At 53.3% G+C, this 21,012-nt stretch overlaps 1 protein-coding gene across 1 annotated transcript; it reads right to left on the reverse strand.

The window, feature by feature from the left end:
• Window positions 1–4,422: 4,422 nt before the first annotated feature.
• Window positions 4,423–9,996, reverse strand: LOC137463825 (olfactory receptor 14J1-like; the record flags this gene model as incomplete). The annotated part of the gene is made up of 2 exons (XM_068175217.1): window positions 4,423–4,599; window positions 9,259–9,996. Coding segments are annotated over 2 exons (915 nt in total), but the record flags the coding sequence as incomplete, so codon positions are not given.
• Window positions 9,997–21,012: the final 11,016 nt, after the last annotated feature.

A 21,012-nucleotide genomic window follows, 5' to 3' on the forward strand; every position in this document is an offset into this window, starting at 1 on the left:
AAGGGGCACTCTGGCTGCTGCTGGGGCCTGGGAAACGCCTTCCCTGGCAAGGAGAACAGAAGGGCTCTGGTGTGGCTCAGCAGCAAGGCAGGGACATCACCTGCCACCGGTGCAACCCGCACACGGCCTGCAGATCCGCACTGGGACCCAGGCGGCTTGGAAGCACCTGGGGCGCTCTGAGATAGAGGAGCTCGTCAAGGTGCAGGAAGGGCATGGGGGCAACACCTGCAGTGACCTGTTGAGAGGCCTGGGCCCATACCTGCGTGAGAACAGGTCCATCAGTTCCACCTTGAGAACCCCCAAGTGGTTAAGTGCCCGCCAAGAGGCAGAGGGAATTCTTCAGCCAGCCGAGGAGACTGCGCAGCTCAAGCGGCTGTGCCCTGAGGATGAGGAAGCTTTGATGCAGCATCTGCGGAAAAAGAGGGAGGAGCTGGAGGAGAGGGAAGACAAAGTCCATGAAAAGATGTTTAGAGACATCTTCTCCTCCTTGGACGACGCAGAAAGCCCCGTGAGGTCCAAGTGCATCCTCAAGGATGCATCAAGCCTCACCCTGGAGCCAGCTGCAGGCCCCTGGGTCCCACTCAGCACTTGCAGTGTGATCGATGATGCCACAGGAGAGACACAAACCTCCTCAGAACTTGTGTCTCTTGACCAGTTGCTGGCTGAGCTGTGCCCTGTCTGGGACAACTCGCTGTCATGCGATGCTCTCCTCAAGGACTCCACAGGAGAGACAGAAAACAACTCAGGGATTGCACATCCTGACCTGTTGGCAGGCCTGTGCCCTGTCTCTGGTGACTCGCCATCCTGCGCCTTTCTAGACGAGCTCCTGGAAATGTGGGAGGAAGAAGAGCTCCAAGACAGAGCAGGGGCAGGAGGGAGTGACAGCGAGCCAGAGAGCCCGTTGTCTCTCCCGCTGCAAGAGAAGGAAGCAGAACCACCAGCTTCTCCCATGGACAGCGATCCCTGCATCCAGCTGCACAGTGAGCCCCTCCCCACGGCCTCACTCGAAGACCCAAATATGTCTGTGGGTTGTGCCTTGCCTGCTGACCCTGCGGACGAGGCCGAAAAAGCCGGCATGGAGGCTGGCCATGCCCAGCCTGCCCCTCCACAGGAAAAGCCCTGTGGGGATGAGCTGCTGGCAGGATCTTGCCCAGTGCCTGCCCAGCCCCTGGCATGCAGCGTTCCTGCCTGCCCCGCTGGCAGTGCAGCCGTCCCGCAGCCTCCGGCCCCATGGCGATGGCGCTCCATGGCCAAGACAGCCCGGCGGGCTCTGCGCCGCCTCTTCTCCTTCAGCTGCCTCAGGGGGCAGCCGGAGGAGTGAGCCCGGGGCCAGCACCAGGACGATGCCCAGAGACGCCGGATCACCCTGAGTATGCCCAGCTCCCAGGGACAGCAGCAGCTTCCAGAGCTAACGGCAGCAGGGAGAGAAAAACCCGGGGTACACACCAATGGGTGGGTGGGTGGCACCCAAGGCAGGGTGACAAGGACCAACGTGACACTGCTGGAGACAAGCGTCCGGACCCGTCCTTTGTTTGATCATTTCCCCACCACACCACAGCCTCACTTTTCCCCCTCTTTCCTTCTCACTCTCCTGTTTCCAGTCCATTTCAATCTCTCTACCCCACATTTATTGTAAAATAAAATCCCTATTTTTGCCTTTGGTAGATGATCTCCTTGGCACTTTAATTCACACAGAGGCATCTCACACTAATCAAATCTTAATGGGGGCACACTTGTGCACACAGCACTCGAGGTGTGACCACACCAGTGCCCAGCAGAGAGGGAAAATAAGAGCCCTGGTCCTGCTGGCCACACTATGGCTGACACAGAATACAAGGATGCCCCTGGCATATCCCTGACCAGTATTCCACCCTCCCCTGCCTTCCCCATATGAAATAAAAAATGGACATTTTCCTTGGCCCTACTTTGTTATTAACCTTTTAAAAAACACACTTTTTATAGTCTTCCACAGTAGCCACCAGATTAAGTCCAAATGGAGCTTTTGCCTTCCTGATGATCTTTCTCCAGGAACTTGGGGCCGAGTGCTGGGACCCATGGTGGGCTGGGTGGGAAAAGCACTTTGGCACTTTTGCACAGAGCTTCCTTGGGGATGTTGAGCGGAGGAACACAGGTGGGACAAGAGAGAGCTGCAGATCATTGAGAGAGGAACAAGAGTAGGCAAAGTCAAGGGGCAAAGGCATTAAGAAGGCCTTTGTGTCCAGGGGCATCTGCATGGAAACCACCAGGCCTCTGGCAGAAAGGCGGCCATGTCCACCAGGCCTTTGTGACCCGCGGTGACATCGTGCCCAGAGGCCATTGTGACGCATGTGCATGTCATGACCCTGCTGCCCCACCACCCATGCCAACAGCAAGGCAGCCTGGTCAGGGAGAGCGGGCTGAGGAAGGATGACAGCGTTGCCTTTTGGTCTGCACAGATGTTGACTTTAGGCGTGGGCTGCTTTCACAGAATCACAGAATGACTGGGTTGGAAGAGACCTTCAAGATCATCAAGTCTAACCCATGCCCTAAACACCTTAACTGACCCATGGCACCAAGTGCCATATCCAGTCTTTTTGTGAACATTCCCAGGGATGGTGACTCCCCCACCTCCCCAGGCAGGCCATTCCAATATTTTATCACTCTTTTTGTGAAAAACTTCCTCCTAGTATCCAACCTGTATTTCCCTGACACAGCTTGAGACTGTGTCCTCACGTTCTGACATTTGTTGCCTGGAGAAAGAAACCAACCCCACCTGACTGCAACCACCTTTCAGGAAGTTGTAGAGCGCGATAAGGTCACCTCTGAGTCTCCTTTTCTCCAGGCTAAGCAACCCCAGCTCCCTCAGTTGTTCCTCACAGGATTTGTGTTCCAAGCCCCTCACCAGCCTTGTCGCTCTTCTTTCGAGCATCTCAACGTCCTTCCCAAACAGAGGGGCCAGAACTGGACACAGCACTCGAGGAACGGTGCCACTACAAGGGAAGAATTCCAAGCACACCAGTGCCGAGTAGAGGGGAAGAATCACTGCCCTGCTCCTGCTGGTTGCACCATTCCTGATCCAGCCCAGGAGCCATTGGCCTTCTTGGCCACCTGGGCACACTGCTGGCCCATGTTCAGCCTGCTGTCGACCAGTGCCCCCAGGTCCCCTTCTGCCTGGGCACTGTCCAGCCACGCCGTCCCCAGCCTAGAGCAATGCAGGGGGTTATTGTGGCCAAAATGCAGGATTTGGAAAGTGAATTTATTAAATTCCTTCCCGTTGGAATCTGCCCATCCATCCAACTGTTCAGGTCTCCCTGCAGAGCCCTCCTGCCTTCCAACAGATGGTAGGAGTAGGAAACTAAGCTTCCAGCTTAGTGTCATCTGCAGATTTACTAATGAAAGCCTCAATCCCCTCATCCATGTGGTCAATAAAAATATTGAACAGAGCTGGCCCAGCACAGAGCCCTGAGGGACAGCACTGGTGACTGTCCCCAGCTGGATGCAGCACCGCTCACCACCACTCTCTGGGCCGGCCATCCAGCCAGTTCTGAACCCAGCACAGAGTGCTCCTGGCCCAGCCGTGGGCTGCAGCTTTTCCAGGAGTGTGCTGTGGGAGACAGTGCCAAAGGCCTTGCTGGAGTCCAAATAGACACATCCACAGCCTTTCCTGCATCCACCAGGAGGGTCACCTGGTCATAGAAGGAGACCAGGTTGATCAAACACACCTAGCCCTCCTGAACCCCTGCTGGCTGGGTCTGACACCCTGGCCATCCTGAAAGTGCTGTGTGATGGCACTCAGTGTGAACTGTTCCATGACCTTACCACGTACTGAGGTCAGGATGACTGGCCTGTGATTACCAGGATCCTCCTTCCCACCCTTGCTGTGAATGGGTGTCACATTGGGCAGCTTCCAGTCATCTGGAACCTCACCAGTGAGCCAGGACTGCTGGTAAATGATGGAGAGCGGCTTGGCAAGCTCATCTGCCAGCTCCCTATCCCCCTGGGGTGGATCCCATCTGGTCCCATAGATTTATGAACATCCAAGCAGCTCAGCAGGTCTCTGATGGCCTCCTCCTAGATAACAGTGGTCCACTCAGCTCCCTGGCACCATCAACCAGCCCAGGAGGACAGTTGTCCTGAAGGCAAATCATCTTCTCACTAAAAACTGAGGCAAAAAATGGTGTTAAGCACCTCTGCCTTTATCTCATCTGCAGTTATTAAATTCCCTTCCACATCTAATAACAAACAATGGTTGGTCTTATCCTTCCTTTTACCACTGATATATTTGTAAAAACATTTTTATTATCCTTTACAGAAGCTGCCATTTTAAGTTCAAACTGAGCTTTGGCTTCCCTAATTTCTTCCCTTCATGCCCCAGCAAGCCCCTTAAATACTTCCTGAGAGACCTGACCCTACTTCCAAAGATGATACATCCGCTTTTTATTCCTAGGTTCCTTCAAAACCTCCTTGCCCATCCAGGCTAGATGTTTGTCTCGTCGACTCATCGTTCGGCATACAGGGACAGTGTGTTCCTATGCCCTCGAGATCTCTGTTTTGAAGCTTCCCACCTTTCCTGAACTCCTTTGTTTTCAAGGGCTGCTTCCCCAGGAACTCTCTGAATAAGTCTCCTAAGTAGGCCAAAGTCTGCCCTCCAAAGTCCAATGTAAAAGTCTCATTAGTGTTCCACCTGACTTCACCATGAGAATTCTATAATTTCAAGATCACTGTGCCCCAAATGACCTCCAACCACCACATCTCCCACCAGCCCATCTCTATTTACAAACAACAGATCTAACATAGTCCCTCTCCTGGTGGGCTCACTCACCAGCTGCGACAAAAAATTGTCCTCCACAAACTCTAAAAATTTCCTGGACTGCCTCATTTCAGCTGTATTGAGTTCCCAGTAGATGTCCAGCAGGTTGAAGTCACCTACAAGAACAAGGGCTGATGATCTAGAAACATTCTCGAGCTGCTTGAAAAATAACCTGTCCAGCACTTCTTCCTGGCTGGGTTGCTGATAACAGACTCCCAGTAGGATGTCAGCCTTGTTGGCCTTCCCCCTAAGTCTCACCCATAGACATTCAACTCCATCATCATTAGTTTCAACACCCACAGTGGCAAAACCCTTCCCTAATGTAAAGGGCCACCCATCCACCTCTTCTCCCTTTCCTGTCTCTCCTGAAGAGCTTGCAGCCATCCAGTGCAGCGCTCCAGCAATGTGAGTCGTCCCACCCTGTTTCTGTGATGGCAATTACATCACAGCTCTGCTGCTGCACCATGGCCTCCAGCTCTTCTTGTTTGTTACCCATGCTGTGTGCATTGGTGTACATGCACCTCAGCTGGGCTGCTGATTTCACCCCTAACTCAGGCTTACCACCCACGAGCCTGCTTCCAGACAAACCAGCTGCATCTCCCTCCCCCTTCAGACCTAGTTTAAAGCCCTCTCAACAAGTTCTGCCAGTTCACGAGCTAAAATTATTCTGCCCTTCACAGAAAGATGGAGCCCGTCTGGTCCAAGCAGGCCAGGTGCCATAAAAGCTGCCCCATGATTAAAGAATCCCAAATTTGGCCAATGACACCAACCCTTGAGCCACTCATTGATAATGTGAGCTCTCCTATTGCTTTCACCATTTTTCTCAGACTCCAGAGGGACTGAGGAAAAGACTGTCTGTGCCCCTGTCCTATTAACCACCTGACCCAATGCCCTAAAGTCCCTTTTCATTTCCCTGACATTCCTCTTTCAAATCTCATCACTGCCAGCCTGGGGTATCAGCAGTGGGCAATAATCAGAGGGCTGAATCAGCCCAGGCAGTGTGTCAGTGATATCCCGTACCCGGGCCCCAGGGAGGCAGCAGACCTCTCTGTGGGATGGGTCTGGTTGACATATGGGGCCCGCTGTACCCCTCAAGAGGGAGTCACCCACCACGATTACCCTTCTTTCCTTTTTGATGTTAGAGGTGCTGATCTGTCTCACAGATGAATCATAATTGGGAGGCTCACTGGGCAGATAATTTTCTTCTAAACCATCTGGCTGACTCTCCAGATCTAGGGGATCATACCTAATCTGAAATGGCACCTGGCTTGGGAGAGGCGGTTGGGAGGGATTTTTATTATTACCTGCTCGAGTAGGCACCCACTCCCACTCCCCTTCATTGGCCAGGTGTCCCTCTATAGCCTGACAGTGGGAGGTGTGGCAGACAGCGGGAACCAAGGAGAGCATTGCTGCACTGCCAGACCTCATGGAACCAAGGATCCATTGTGACACTGCAGGGCCCTGGGGCACCACGGTGCCATTGTGACACTGCAGGGCCCAAGGATCCAAGGAACTTTGTGACACCAGAGGGACATTGTGACACTGGGAGGCCTCATGGAATCATGGACACCATTGGGACACTCTGGGGCCTCATGGAACTGTGGTGACACCACGTTGTCTGGGGGTGTTGATCTGCTGGAAGGCAGGAGGGCTCTGCAGAGGGACCTGGACAGGCTGGATCCAGGAACCAAACCCAACAAGGTGAGGTTTAACAAGTCCATGTGCCAGGTCCTGCACCTTGGCCACAACAACCCCTGCAGCGCTACAGGCTGGGGACAGAGTGGCTGGACAGCAGCCAGGCAGAAAGGGACCTGCAGGGACTGATGGACAGCAGGCTGGACATGAGCCAGCAGTGTGCCCAGGTGGCCAAGAAGGCCAATGGCTCCTGGCCTGGATCAGGAATGGTGTGGCCAGCAGGACCAGGGCAGTGATTCTTCCCCTGTGCTGGGCACTGGTTGGGCAGTACCTCGAGTGCTGTGTCCAGTTCTGTGCCCCCCAATTTAGGAAGGACATGGAGGGGCTGGAGCGTGTCCAGAGAAGGGCAACAAGGCTGGTGAGGGGTCAGGAGCACAAGTCCTGTGAGGAGCGGCTGAGGGAGCTGGGGTTGTTTATCCTGGAGAAGAGGAGGCTCAGGGGACACAAGGTGGTGTCAGGGCACAGGTTGGACATGATGATCTCCAAGGTCTTTTCCAGCCTTGCTGATTCTGTGATTCTCTGAAACCACCCTTGGAGAAGTTGCAGAAGGAGCCCTGGGCCTCCTCTTCAGAAGCTCCAGCAGCCCAGGTCCCTCAGCTTCTCCTCACAGCCCCAAAGCCCATCCTGTCAGTCCTGCAGAGCCTCTGCAGCCCCTCCTCACTGCCCAGAACAGGCAGCCCCACAGCCAGACACAGCAGCCCAGATGTGCCCCCCTGGCCTGGGCTGCCTCTGGCAAGGGAGCAGCACGAGGCACTGCAGGAGCCTGCAGACAATTCCTGCAGCACTTGTGGGATGATCCTGCTCCCCAAGGGACGTTTCCATAGTGCCAAGTCAGGAACTGGAATGGGGAGTGGGGCTAGAGAGGAAAGGGCAAACAGGGATGGGCTGTTTGCAGGGGAGGGAACAGGGGTGGGCAATGGAAAGAAATTCGTAGCAGAAAGAGCAAATAAAGCAAAGGTGGAGCCAAGGAAATGCTCAGGGCAGTTTGGGGGTGTCTGCCAGGCAGCCCTGGCTCTGAGCAACAGCATCTGCAGTGGGACAGGAAACTCCCAGCTGATGGGAACAAACTTTCTGGCTGGCTGCAGAGGCCAGGACAAAGCTGAGTGGTTTCCCTGGCGTCCCCCAGCCCTTCCTGGCCCCAGGGGCTGATGGCATTTGTGCTCCCTCAGGTCCATGTCCCCACAGCAGCAGCATGGGGGTGCTCCCGCCTGCTGTGTGCAATGCAAACAGGGGCTCCTGAGCCAGCGCTGCCGTGGCTGTGCCTGCAAGGATGCGGCACCTGTGTGAGCTGGGGGAGAGGCCAGGGCTGCAGAGGGGGGATGTTGTTGGCAGCTCCATGAGGACGCTCTGGGACGCTGCCCTGGGCTGTCCAGCGCACTGGGGATGGATCAGCCCCTGCTCTGCTGCTCCTTCCCGTCTCCCCCAGGGCCCTTGCAGAGCACAAGCCATGCTGTTTGCCCCCCGCCTGCCCACAGCCAGCCTGGGGCTGCTCACGGGGTTTTTCTGTGCTGAGCATCGGCCTGGCCGTGTCCTTGAGAGAGCCTGGGCAAGGAGCCTGGAGCCCCCAGGCCCTGGCCTGAGGCGTCAGTGCTGCCCCAGCAGTGCCCATGGGCTGTCCCTGCTGCAGCCCCGGCACTGCCACCCTGTCAGGGTCTGTCCGAAAATCCCTCGTTTGCCTCACGACTGCCTCCAAGGACTGAGACCCCAGACCCTGAAAAGTAGCTCTAGCCTGGCTGAGGTGGAAAATCTGCCAAGCCTTAAGGACTGGTATGCGATGCCATGGGAACTCAGTGCGAGAACAATGGACTGGTCATGGTGGACGGAGCCCTAATCAGTTCGTCCTGTACCTTCTGTCCTGTACTCTTGGTCCTGCACTGACGTGATGATTACAACTGGTTCCCAAAACGAGTCCACACCCACCGTGTAGCCAGGAGAGCTGCTGCTTTGGCCTGATGCCACCCGCTTTGAGGAACCCTATAAATGACTGAAGGAGTTTTGAGGACTTTGTCCGGACCCCACCTGGAGAAGACAGCCTATGAGCATCTCGTCAAGCTCCGAGGGCCTCGTCTCTTCAGACTGGTAGCTATAATCCCCTTCCCCTCTTTCTCTATTTTTCACTCTATCTCTTTATTTCTCTCCCACTATCGCAGTTGTTGGCACTAAATAAAAGTGCATTTTTGTTTAAGCAAAGTGTTGTGTCCCCTGCTGTGTCTTTTGTGCTTTGAGATCTCCAAAAAGAACCTATCAGGGACCCTGCATGCATTTGCGGACCCAGACACACCCCCAGGACTGTGCCCGGCCCCGAGAGCACTCAGGCCCTGCAGCAACACCAGGGCCACCAGGGCAGCGGGGCAGGGCCACGGGAGCAGCACTGGCAACACCAAGTGCTGCTGCTGCTGGGCACAGCTGCTGTGCCAGCACTGATCTGCCCCAGCTCTGCACACAGACATTGCTGCTGCAGCTCCAGAGAAGGCAACAAAAGGGCATCTCTGCAGAAAACTCTGCTGGGACATCCTTGAGTTCCTTTTAAGCCAACAACAGTGCAGGCCCTTATTGACACAGTCTGTAGCCACAGGTAAGGTGGAGAGAAACAAAAGGAGAAATGGCAAAACCAGTGACATTGCTTTGTGGTCAATATTAAAAAAGTAAGGCAAAGGAAAATAAAAAAAACAACCCCACAACCAAATCAACAAGGAGTATCAAAGATGACTTTTATTACAAGTGATTTGCAGAAATTGGCCAGCAGTTTAATGTTCCTGAAAGCATCCAGTCATCAGTCTCCTCACTGCAGCCTTGAGCTCCTGGTTCCTCAGGCTGTAGATGAGGGGGTTCAGGGCTGGAGGCACCACTGAGTACAGAACTGACAGGGCCAGATCCAGGGATGGGGAGGACATGGAGGGGGGCTTCAGGTGAGCAAATGCTGCTGTGATGAGGAACAGGGAGACCACGGCCAGGTGAGGGAGGCAGGTGGAAAAGGCTTTGTGCCGTCCCTGCTCAGAGGGGATCCTCAGCACAGCCCTGAAGATCTGCACATAGGAGAAAACAATGAACACAAAACAACCAAATGCTAAGGAGGTAGTGACAACAGAAACTCCAAGTTTCCTGAGGTAGGATTTGGAGCAGGAGAGCTTGAGGATGTGTGGGATTTCACAGAAGAACTGGCCCAGGGCATTGCCATGGCACAGGGGCAGGGAAAATGCATTGGCTGTGTGCAGCAGAGCAGTGAGAAAGGCACTGGCCCAGGCAGCTGCTGCCATGTGGGCACAAGCTCTGCTGCCCAGGAGGGTCCCGTAGTGCAGGGGTTTGCAGATGGACACGTAGCGGTCGTAGCACATGATGGTCAGGAGGGAAAACTCTGCTGAGATGAAGAACAGAAAGAAAAAGAGCTGTACAGCACATCCTGTGTAGGAGATGGTGCTTGTGTCCCAGAGGGAATTGTGCATGGCTTTGGGGACAGTGGTGCAGATGGAGCCCAGGTCGCTGAGGGCCAGGTTGAGCAGGAAGAAGAACATGGGCGTGTGCAGGTGGTGGCCGCAGGCGACGGCGCTGATGATGAGGCCGTTGCCCAGGAGGGCAGCCAGGGAGATGCCCAGGAAGAGGCAGAAGTGCAGGAGCTGCAGCTGCCGTGTGTCTGCCAGTGCCAGCAGGAGGAAGTGGCTGATGGAGCTGCTGTTGGACATTGGCTGTGGCCGCACATGGGCACCTGTTCATGGAGAAAGGACAGTGAAGAGTTAGAGGAGATCCCTGTAACCAAAACCAAAGCCATTTCCCATACACTTTCCTCTGTAACACACACGGACACTCTTCTGTGTTTAAGAGTTTAGAGGTTTTCATTTTAAGCTACCCCCATGTCTCTCCTGGTATTCTTGGATATCAGAAATACTCAACATTCCTGCCTCCCTCTGGTAGAACAGAGTTCCCTGAGGGAAGATTATGAGTGGAAACTGAGGGGAGATGGTCTGTCACTTCATTCTCTTTGGAGTATCTCTGGGCTTTCAGTTTTTCAAATGAAGGATGTTCACAGTCTCATGTTTCTTTTAAAAACACTATGGTGCTACTGAGACAGATCGATCCACCACAGCCCAGCTCCTCATTTGTAGGCAAGGACTCACGTTGCTCATTTCACCAAGCCAGAAGCATTTTCAGTGTCAGAACACCTCTGCCTTTCCCCATCAATCCAGCTTGGACTGAAATCTCAGGGAGACTTCCAAGTGTCCTTCTGATGGCACTGGATGCAGGGAGATGCAGCTCCTTCCCTGGCTGCACTGACAGCATTGCCCAGAGCCGGGCACTGGGGACAGCTGTGTCACCCTGAGCCAGCTGTGCCCCCTCCCAGAGCCCCCAGTGCCGGGCAGCTGCTCCCAGCCCTGTGCTCTGCAGAGGGAACTGGGCCCGGAGCTGCAGAGCTGCCCCACGGCTCTGCTGCAGCTCTGCCTGCACAGGAGGGGCTGCACGCCTTGGAGCCCCGGCCCTGAGGGCAGAGGCTTGGCTGGGGGGACAGGAGGGAGGGGGCTTGTTCAGCGGGAGGGGCTGCACTGGAGGGGATCCTCTGGACATCTCTAAACTCTCCCTGCCACAGCATTTCTGGGTTTTGCTTTCTCTCCTTCCCTGATCTTCTCTCTGCTTCCTGGGGATTTTCCTCCTGCAGGTGTTTCCCTGTGCCTGAGCTCTCCCTGCCAGCAATCACAGACCCCAAATCTCTGTGCACTCTCCTTGGGCTGACAGAACCCTGCCTATTTGCAGGGCACTGGCTGGGGGCAGGTTCTGTTTGCAGCTTGGAGAAAGGACAGCTCAAACTGAGCCTGATGGCTCCAGCAGAGGTGATGCTGCTGCTGTCCATGGGCAGAGTGGCTGCAAGCACATTAGGGATCTCCTGTGACCCTATTGATCACTTAAAGTTACAGTTCAGATGTCTCAGGAACTTGTCAGAATTCATAATCATTACATCATAATAATCCTTTAAAATTTATCCCTCCATCCCTGCCATTCTCCAATAGTAGGAAACAGAATAAAAAGCCTTTGGTAATTTCCTCATTTTTATCAAAATGCCTGTCTTGGAAACATTCTATGACTGATCAGAACCCCTCAGCATGTCAGAGCATTTCACCTCCCCTGCACCAGAAATACTCAGAGTTGTACTCACAGGGTCTGTGGGCATTGGGATGTTCCGGCTGTAGGAGATCACTCCAGGAGCTGCAGCTGCATTGTCCTGCAGCCAGAGGTTCCTGTGCCAAGGGCTGCCAGTGATTCTGCCCCAGGCACTTCTCAGCACCTTCCCAGCCCTGACTGATGGAAGCTCTCTGTGCCTCAGTGCTGTGCCCGGGCTGGCTGCAGGCAGTGCCCCAGCCCTGCTGGGCTGGGAGAAGAGCTGCTCATCCAGAGAAATGTGCTTTTGAAGCTCTCCTTGGTTACCAGGATCACCCTCTGTGCCAGGAGCCCAGCCCAGCTCAGCAGCACAGACACAGCACAAGGACTTTAATGACCCTCTGGGGCTTTGTGCTCAGGCCCTGAACATCAGGCCCTGAGAGGGAGCTGCAGAAACCTCTCCAGAACTCCAAGTCAGAATCCAACTCCAAAGTTTCTTTGGCTTTTAATGGGTCCCACTGAGGGACACGACTGAGAAAGTGTCCCCAGGCCCCAGGCAGAGCAGAGAACTGGAGGCACTGATGACAGGTGGGGACCAAGAGAAGCCAAGTCCTGGTGCCCAGGTGCACAGCAGGGTCTGTGCCACCAAGGGCTGTCAGGAGACACCTTGTGCTGAGGCACTGGGGCCTCCTGGCACAGCCCCAGCCAGGCTGGGCACTGTCAGCCCCTTGTCCTGCCCTCAGCATCCCCCCCTAGCCCACATCCCAGTGGCCTCAAGGATCTGCTGGAAGGAGTCCCTGGGGAGCCTTGCTCAGGAATGGCCCTGGGGGCTCCTTCATGCTCCCAGGGACTGCAGGTTTTTCAAAGCACTTTGGCTTTTGCCTTGGAGTCTCTGAGAGCTTTGTGCAATCATTGCCTCCAATTATCTGCTGTAATTAGTCCCTGGAGAGGCTTTGTCAGGAACAACACTCAGTGGGGCTCATTAATGCTTCAAGGTACTTCAGTTCTTTTCAGGTACTTGGTGTTTCCCTTTTGATCCAGACTCTGTGAGAGGTTTGTGCAATCATGGCCCCAATTTTCTGCTTTAACGAGTCCCTTGAGAGCTTTGCACTGACACTCAGTTCGGCTCATTGATGCTTTGAGATACTCAACTTTTTTAAGGTACTCTGGGTTTTCCTTTCCACACTGAGAGGTTTTTGTGCAATTTGAGTTTCTGAGAGGTTTTTGTGCCATCCTGGCCTCCAGTTCTCTCCTCCAAGGAGTCCATGAGGAGCCTGTGTTGGGGATGGGCCTCAGTGGGACCCATGAATGCTTTGAGACACATTCCGGTTTTCTTCTGACTTTGACTCCTGGAAAGATTTGTGCAATCTCCTCTTGCGCCCTGAGGTTCCAGAGCTCAGCTCCAAATGCACCACGGGGCTCATGAGGAACAAACAAATCCTGAGAAACCATGGCTCTACCTTGATTTCTTTCTTGTCTGAGGCAGTTCATCGGGAAGTTTCTGTATTGGTTTTGGTTCGCCAATTTGAGATTGGCTAATTACCAGGGCACTCACTAGAATATACTTATTCATTTCCTGCTCTGAGATAAGATTAGGAGAAAGGCAAAGTGAGCTCTAAACTTTAATAGGGTATAAAGAAAAGTTTATTAATAGAAAATAAAATAAAGAGTAATAAGAATCAGAACAAAACTTTCAGAACACTTCCTCCCTCCATACAACCTGACAATTTTGTAAAGAGACAAAACCTAAAATTTCAGTCAGTTTACCACCATCTAGAATAGTCTTTCTTCAGCTCACTTAGGGAGAGAAGTTCCTCTTGTAAATGTTATGGAGACTTCTCCACAAGACAACAGTTATCTCATGGCTTTTCATTTCCATGAATAGCAGCTGCCTAGGAAAAATCTATACTTGTGAAGTCCCTCCCATTTTTTCACAGCTTTTCCCACAGCTGTGTTTATGGGCCATGCCAACTTATGGGGTATTAGTTTACAGATGAGCTGTTTAAGAGCAAAGGTTCTCTTCATCTATTTCTGAAATCATCTTCATCTCTGGAAACAGAGGTTTTCTTCTCTCCCTGGGGGCATAGGGTCTCATCACTCTGCTCTCTTTCATTGCTCAAACTTCTCATGGGATCACAGGTACTTCAACATTTCCTTACATTAGCATGGAAGCCGTTGCTGAACAAATCATCTCCCCATACTTTTCAATGTGCTATAGGGAAAAAGAGAGTCTGATGTATCAATTACATCCTTCTCCATAGCTTTACCAGAGGATTTGAGCCCCAAGATCAAGGCATCTCCTCATCCCTCCCATCTGGGCCTCAACTTCCTCTTCACTGACCTTGGTGTCTTCATGTTGCTCCTGTGTGTGCCTGCACTTTGTCCTTTTCTCTCACTCGAGGGAGGATGGAAGCACTGGAAGAGTCAATATCTCAGCCGGGGCCTGCAGATGGTTCCGTGACCCCGGCCGGGCTCGGTACTTGCGGCCGGAGCTGTTTTACCATGGAGGTTTCTGCAGCGGCTGCGCTGGGGCTGTGTCAGGCTGGGCCGCGCTGGGGCAGGGCCAGGATCTCAGCAGCCAAGCCAGAGCACAGCAGCAGCACGGCCGGGGCCCATGGCTTCTCCTCCCCTGCCCGCTGGTTGCGGGCGAACCCCAAGGGCGGCAGAACCTTGGCCGAGCCGGCCCGGCCCGGGGCTGCTCCTGGGGTCCGGCGGATCCTGGCTGGGCCCGGGCTGGCGGCGGGGCAGGGCTCGGTAGCGGCCAGATGTCAGCAACCGCAGCCACGGCCCGGCCCGGCCTCGGCCCCGCGGCCTCCCCTGCCCTGCCCGGCAGCCGATGGGGCCTGGCGGCTCCCTGGGAAGGGGCCCGGCCCCACGGCAGGAGCCGCCCGGCCTGGCCTGGCTGAGACGGGGCTGGGCCGGCCTGGTCACCTCTTTGCTGGCCAGAAGGGAAACAGACCCAGCCAGGCTTCTCCATCTTTAACTTGTGTCTTCACAGAGGCGTGTGCAGTTTCCTTAGTGGTTTAACAGATTGTCAGCTCTCAAAGCTAATTACTGATTGTTTTTTTGTCAGACACAGAGGAAACTGCTGGCAGCTTCTCTCAGGACATCACTTCTGTGATGCAAAACCACCACAACAGCACAGAGCACAGAGCTCCTTTGTCCATATGTAGTGGTCATGTGCCCAAGGCCTCAAAATCCCAACTTGGGAGATCTCTGGGCACTCTCCAGGGTGTTTTCAAATGAAAACTTTCAGCTCATAGTCTAAGAAAGTCACCAGAGCATAGGGCCAGCCCGACCTGTCTGTCCTGGCTACTTGTGTCTGGGCGCAATCCTTGGAGATACGGAATTTGGAAGGCTAAAGTCTAATTTTTGCCATGGTCTTTGGCAAGAAGGCTGTTTTTTATCCATAGGAAGGAAGGAACAGAGCCCTCTGTTTCAGGGGCAGATGAGAGGTGACCACTGGAGGCCAAAGCCAGCCAGAGCTAGCAGGTTTTTCTGAGAGATACCTTTGCATGGAGGAAATTTTAAAGGAGCTTACCAATTTTGGCAATGGGCATCTGAAAAGAGGGACAGTTCTTTCCCTTAGCAAGGACAGCACAGAGCCCCAGTGCTCCAGGAGCTGATGAGAGGCAGCCCTTGGCATTCCAAGATCAGCCAGACCTGTCAGGTGGCCCCTGGGAGGCCAAGCCAGCCAGACCTGTTCCATGATCCCTCGGTTCCATGGGGCCCCACAGTGTCCCAATGGTCCCTTGCTTCCATGAGGCCCTGAGGTGTCACAATGCCCCCTTGGTGACACGAGGCCCTGAAGGGTCCTAATGGCCTCCATGGTTCCGACAGGCCCCACAGAGTCATAATGGTCTCTGGGTCCATGAAGCCCCGCTGTGTCACCATGGCCCCTTGGTTCCATGGGCTCCAGTGGTGCCACAATGATCCCCTTGCTTCCATGAGGTCCCCACCGTGTCACAATGATCTCCATGGGAAGGAAAGAACCGAGCCCCAGTGTGGCAGGGGCAGCCACCAGAGGCCAAGGCCAGCCAGACGTGACGGTACTGGCAGATTTTGCCTGGGAGCAACCCTTGGATATAGGGAATTTTAGAGGTGGAATCCCAGTTTTGGCCATTTCTGCATAGATAAGAAGGACAGTTCTTTTCCACAGGAAGGAAAGCACAGAGCCCAAGTGTTTCAAAGGCAGAAGAGGAGAGAGGTGGCTCCTGGGAGACCAAGCCAGAAAGACCTGCTTGTCCTGACAGATTTTGTCATGGAGGAATCCTTGGATCTACAGAATTTGGGAGGAGGAATCTCAATTTGGACCATGAACACCTTGAGAAGACGGGCGGTTCTTTTTCATTGGAAGGAAAGCACCGAGCCCCAGGGTTTTGGGTGAGAGGCATCTGCAGGAGGCCAAGGGCAGCCACACCTTTCTTTCCTGGGAGCTTTCACTGGGGAGCAGTCCTTGGATGTACAGAGTTTTGGAAGTGGAATCCCAATTTTGGCCATGGCCCATGGAGGAGAAGGACAGCTCTCTCCCATAGGAAGGAAAGCCCAGAGCCCCAGTGCTTCAGGGCAGGTGAAAAGCAGACTGGACATTGCAGGGAAGACTGGGAGGAACTGCAAGAGACTGGCAATGAACTCAGGTGTACTGGGGTTGCACTGGGCTGTACTGGGAGGGACTGGAGGAGCACTGGGGCTGTACTGGGTTGTACTGGGGATGCACTGGGCTGTACTGGGAGGGACTGGAGGAGCACTGGGGCTGTACTGGGCTGTACTGGGGATGCACTGCGCTGGACTGGAGGGGTTGGATGGGCTGTTCCCGCCTCCGCCGCCTCCCATTTGCCGGGACTCCCGCCCATCACCGCCCCCAGCCAATCAGCGACAGGGATTGTGGCCTTGGGGCGGTGCCTGGAGTCGGCGCCATACTTTCGCTAGTGCCTACAACTCCCGTCATGCCCCGCGGCCCGATTCAGCCCCATTGGAGCCGGGACTACAACGCCCGTCATGGCCCGCGCTCCACAGAACCCCCTCGGTACCCGCCCCCATCTGTCCCGTAAGTGTCCCCCAGACCCTCCAGGATCCCCAAGTGCCCCTCAGCGCCCATTCGGGACCCCCCAAAGGCGCCCCCGGATCCCCGGAGTGCTCCCGACCCCACGGATGCCCGGCACAGCCACTGCTGGGAATTCATCTCCTCTCATCCCCCGCGGCCCCAGAGCCCCTCAGAACACAGTCACGCGCCTAAACCGCCTGCCGTACCCCGCGCCCTAAGGAGCCCGGGTAGAGCTCCCCGAGCTCCCCCCAAGTTCTCCCGAACCGATTACGTTCGCCCCGAGGGCCTCAAGTCGCGGCTCGGACGCAAAAGTGTCCCCCAAGGGCCTTCCCGGACCCCCAAACGCCGCGTCCCAGCCACTGCCGGGACTACAGCTCCCATCATGCTCCGCGGCGCACGTCCCGCACGATTGCAGCCGTAACTTCATCTCCCGTCATGCCCCGCGCCACATCGCAGCTGCGCCTAGAACTCCCGTGATGCTCCGCGGCCCCGTTCAACCGTATTCTACCCGCGCCTACAACTCCCATCACCCCCCGCGCCCCGGAGAGCCCCGCTGGAGCCCCCCAAGTGCCCGCCCGGGCCCCGCGGGGCCCCAAATTCCCCTCCCTGACCTCCAAGGGCCCCCCTGGACCCCCAAGTGCTCCCCCGGACCCCGAGCTGTCCCTCAGAACCCCTAAGTGCCCCTCCAAGTGCCCACCCGGCTCCCCCAAGTGTCCTCCAGACCCTCAAGTTCTCTCTGAATTCCCTCCCCAGGCACAGAACTGCCCCAAATGTGCCCCAGAAATGTCTCCAAGGATCCCAAAGTGGCCCCTCCTCAACCCCGTGTGAGAAAAAGATGATAAAAAAGATGACAAAATGACTGGAAATATTGCTAATTGCCATAAACAGGAAGAAATAAATAGCCAATACATCCTAATTCATTAATGAAGGGAATTGTGTTACTTAGATACAAAGAACATTAGTTTTCTTGGCTACTAAAAATGTATAGATTTTTAATGTAAATATTAAAACTAGGTAAGAAGAAACAATGCTATTATTAGATTTAATAAATCTAGAAATAATTAAATATGTGTAAGATGGATATTATATGGCTCTACGCAGATAGTTACTATATGTATTATGTTACATTGATTAGTTGTGCTGTATTAACATTTTAATAGTACAGTAAATGAAGACTTAGTAGTTAAAACAGAAACGCTGTATGTGGGGGTTTTTTAAAGGAATGAGACACTGGCTTCGAGCTAACAGTCACAGAACACCTAAATCTGCCAGAGAAGAGGAATTTATGGTTTTCTCATCAGAAGAAGCTGATTTCTTCAGGCCTTGCTCAGACTCAAAGATGCCGTGGGGATTAAAGGAAGCAATTGAAAAATAACAGAGTTGCTTGTTTTAAATAGAATGTATGCATAACCATGAAGTATGTATGAATATGCCACAGTGTATGGTTTTTAAGGTTATTCTTTGTTCACAAAACGTGCTTATCGGGCTTAAGTGTCCGAGAGCATCCGGACGTCCGTAAGTCTTTGCTTTTTATTGTCTTGTAATCGCCCTAACACTAAATTTTTATTACTCTAACTGTATTACTATTTTTATAACCATTTCATTATTATTAAACTTTTTAAATTTTAAAAACCAAGTGATTGGTGTTTTTCACAGTTGTTAACATAAAATAATGTGTTACAGAATAGAAATAAGAGAATAAATCACACGAGCATTTTTGGGTATTTTGGCGTGTCAGTCCCAGGTGGGCGGTGTCAGACATGGTGACGCTGGAGGTGAGGAGCAGGTTGTCCAAACAGGGTCAGCCCAACAGGGGCTCATTCTTCTCCATTCTGTTAGAAATGAGAAGCTTGACTCAGCCAATACATCAAGCAGCAATTAAATTTATTAATTAATATGGTAACGCATGAGCAGAGACAGCGCTGGGTGCAGTGGTGGGGGTTTCCCCCTCCAACTGCGCACCGGTTGTTGGGCTTGCTGGTGTTTATTGATCATATTCATGCATATTCATCAGCTTTCCCCAGCAGCTTCTATTTCCCAATTTGACGTGAGCTTTCAGCAGTTTCTATTTCTACCTTTTGACGTCACAATTCTATACTTTAGGATCGTAAATCTGTGATGGTGATGTCTGGTTCCTTTCCAATTTCTGTACTCTGTTGTGATCTATTCCAGGTTTCAATGTCCCAGGATGTGTGTCCCACATGGTGGGGTCCATCTTCCTGAGGTGGGGTCCAGCTTCTATTTTCTAGGATCATTAATCTATGGTAGTGATGTCCAGCTTCCCCTTTCGAAATCATTAATCAGCAACCTTGATGTCCATCTTCCTTTTCCAGGAGCTGGGGATAGGGTCACTTCCCTTTCTGTTTAAATCCTTTATATAGTCCAAAGCTACAGTTTAAAACCCTTAATACTAAGCAACATTCCAAAGTTAGAATTCAAAGGTTCTTATTGCAAAACAGCTTAAGACTTCATTACAAGTAAAAAGTTCTTACCAAAAGCAGCATTCTAAAGTTAGAATTCAAATACTCTTATTACAAAACAGTTTAAGACTTGTAATTGTTATTTGCAGATAAAAGATTGGTTCAAAAGCCTTCTTCCATGCTTTCCTGGGTTGTGGATTAGAACTCATCTTTATAACTGTCCCATGGCCGTGTTCCATACATTTCATAACCACAACTGCACAGGCTGCCTTTATTTACCTGACACAAAACACAACTTTGTATTTCACACTCCTGCACAGAACTCCAAACCGACTCCAGTCACTGCACAAGCCCTGGAGCCTTGAAGACCAAGGAAGGAAGACAAAGAGCTCCTGAGGGCTTTCTGTATTTCCATCAGCCCACGGTGGATTTGGGGCTGGGTCCAGGACCCTCAGGCACTGGGAGAAGGATGAAGAAGCTGCTCAAGGAGGCAGAAGCAAAACTCCAAGTCCCTGGGAGCATCCCTGGGCCCCAGCGAGGGCAGGGAGTGCCAGAGGCTCCCCAGGGAGTGCAGAGAGCAGATCCTTGAGGCCAGGATTGCAGGGAGCCCAAGGCTCAGAGCAGGGAACTGCGATGCTGAGCAAGGCCTGGCTTGGCTGCAGGAAGCAGAAAGGCCAAGCCCTGAGCCCAGCCTGGCACAGCAGGGCCTGTCCCTCACGGCTGGCTCGGGGCTGTTTGTGGGGCAGGGGGATGTGAGGGGCAGCAAGGACAAATGTCACAAACCTGTGTGACACTCCAGATCCTCATGGAGCCAAGGGGCCAGTGTGACACTGTGGGGCCTCATGGAAACAAGAGGCCATTGTGAGCCTGCAGGGCTGTAACACCCCAGAACACTGAAATGCTGGGGGTCACCAAAGGTTTCTTTACTTGAGTTTGGTGTACAGGAGAAACACCAACCAGATATTCTCACCATGGCCAGATGCAAGGAATATTCTTGGTAGGAAGGGACCCAGCTCTTTAGTGAATGGCCCACACAGGGATTGAACCCACAACCTCGGTGATACCAGCACCATGCTCTAACCAATGGAGCTAAGAGATCAAAATAACACAAAATTTTACTGACAAAATATAGACAATCAAGGAAATTGAGCAAACGGTTTCATACAACATCCACTTCAGCATAAAACTCTTACCATAGCATTACTTTGTTAACTTAGCCCACTTTACCTAAAATCCTTTAACCCTTAAGATGCTAAGTTACCCAAAAATATTCCAGGTAAGCAGGATTAGAAGAAGAAATAGAGAACAACAGAAAGACAGAAGATCTGTAGAAAGACACACACATAGACACCAACTGCTCGGGTTCCAGTGGTGTCACTAACAGAGGAACCCCAGGAGAAGGCAGCATCCAGACCATGGGCTGGCCTCGTGCTCTGGCTTTTAAACCCCTGGGCCTTCATGGGCCCGCCCCTGGGGTGGGACTGCCAGTTGCTTGTCCAATCAGAGTCAGGTTAGGCACCAGCTGCTGGTGTGTGATTGACTGACAGCTGGGCCAATCAGAGCTGGGTTAGCCCTGCCTGCTGTGTGATTGACTGACAGCTCAGCCAATCAGAGCTGGGTTAACACCGCCCCTTCCATGTGATTGACAGCTGTGCCAGGCCAGGGCTGGGGGCGGGGCTCTGTCCCACCACAAACCAAGGCCTGACCCGCTCCTGTCCCCACACGGGCATTCCGAGCATCCCAACGTGTCTGGGGACATCGATCTCATCCAGCCTCTGACAGTGACCACGGTGACACTACAGAACCTCATGGAGCCATGGGTCAGTTGTGACACTGTGCTGCCCCATGGAATCAAGGAGACCATTGTGAACACGGGGGCCCCAAGGAACCAAGGGTCCATGGTGACCTTGTGGAGCCCGCAGTGTCACAGCGGAGCCGTTGTGACACAGCGAGGGCGCATGGAGCTGAGGGGCCATTGT

This window comes from Anomalospiza imberbis, chromosome 30, assembly GCF_031753505.1.
Source record: "Anomalospiza imberbis isolate Cuckoo-Finch-1a 21T00152 chromosome 30, ASM3175350v1, whole genome shotgun sequence".
Taxonomy (NCBI): Eukaryota; Metazoa; Chordata; class Aves; order Passeriformes; family Viduidae; genus Anomalospiza; species Anomalospiza imberbis.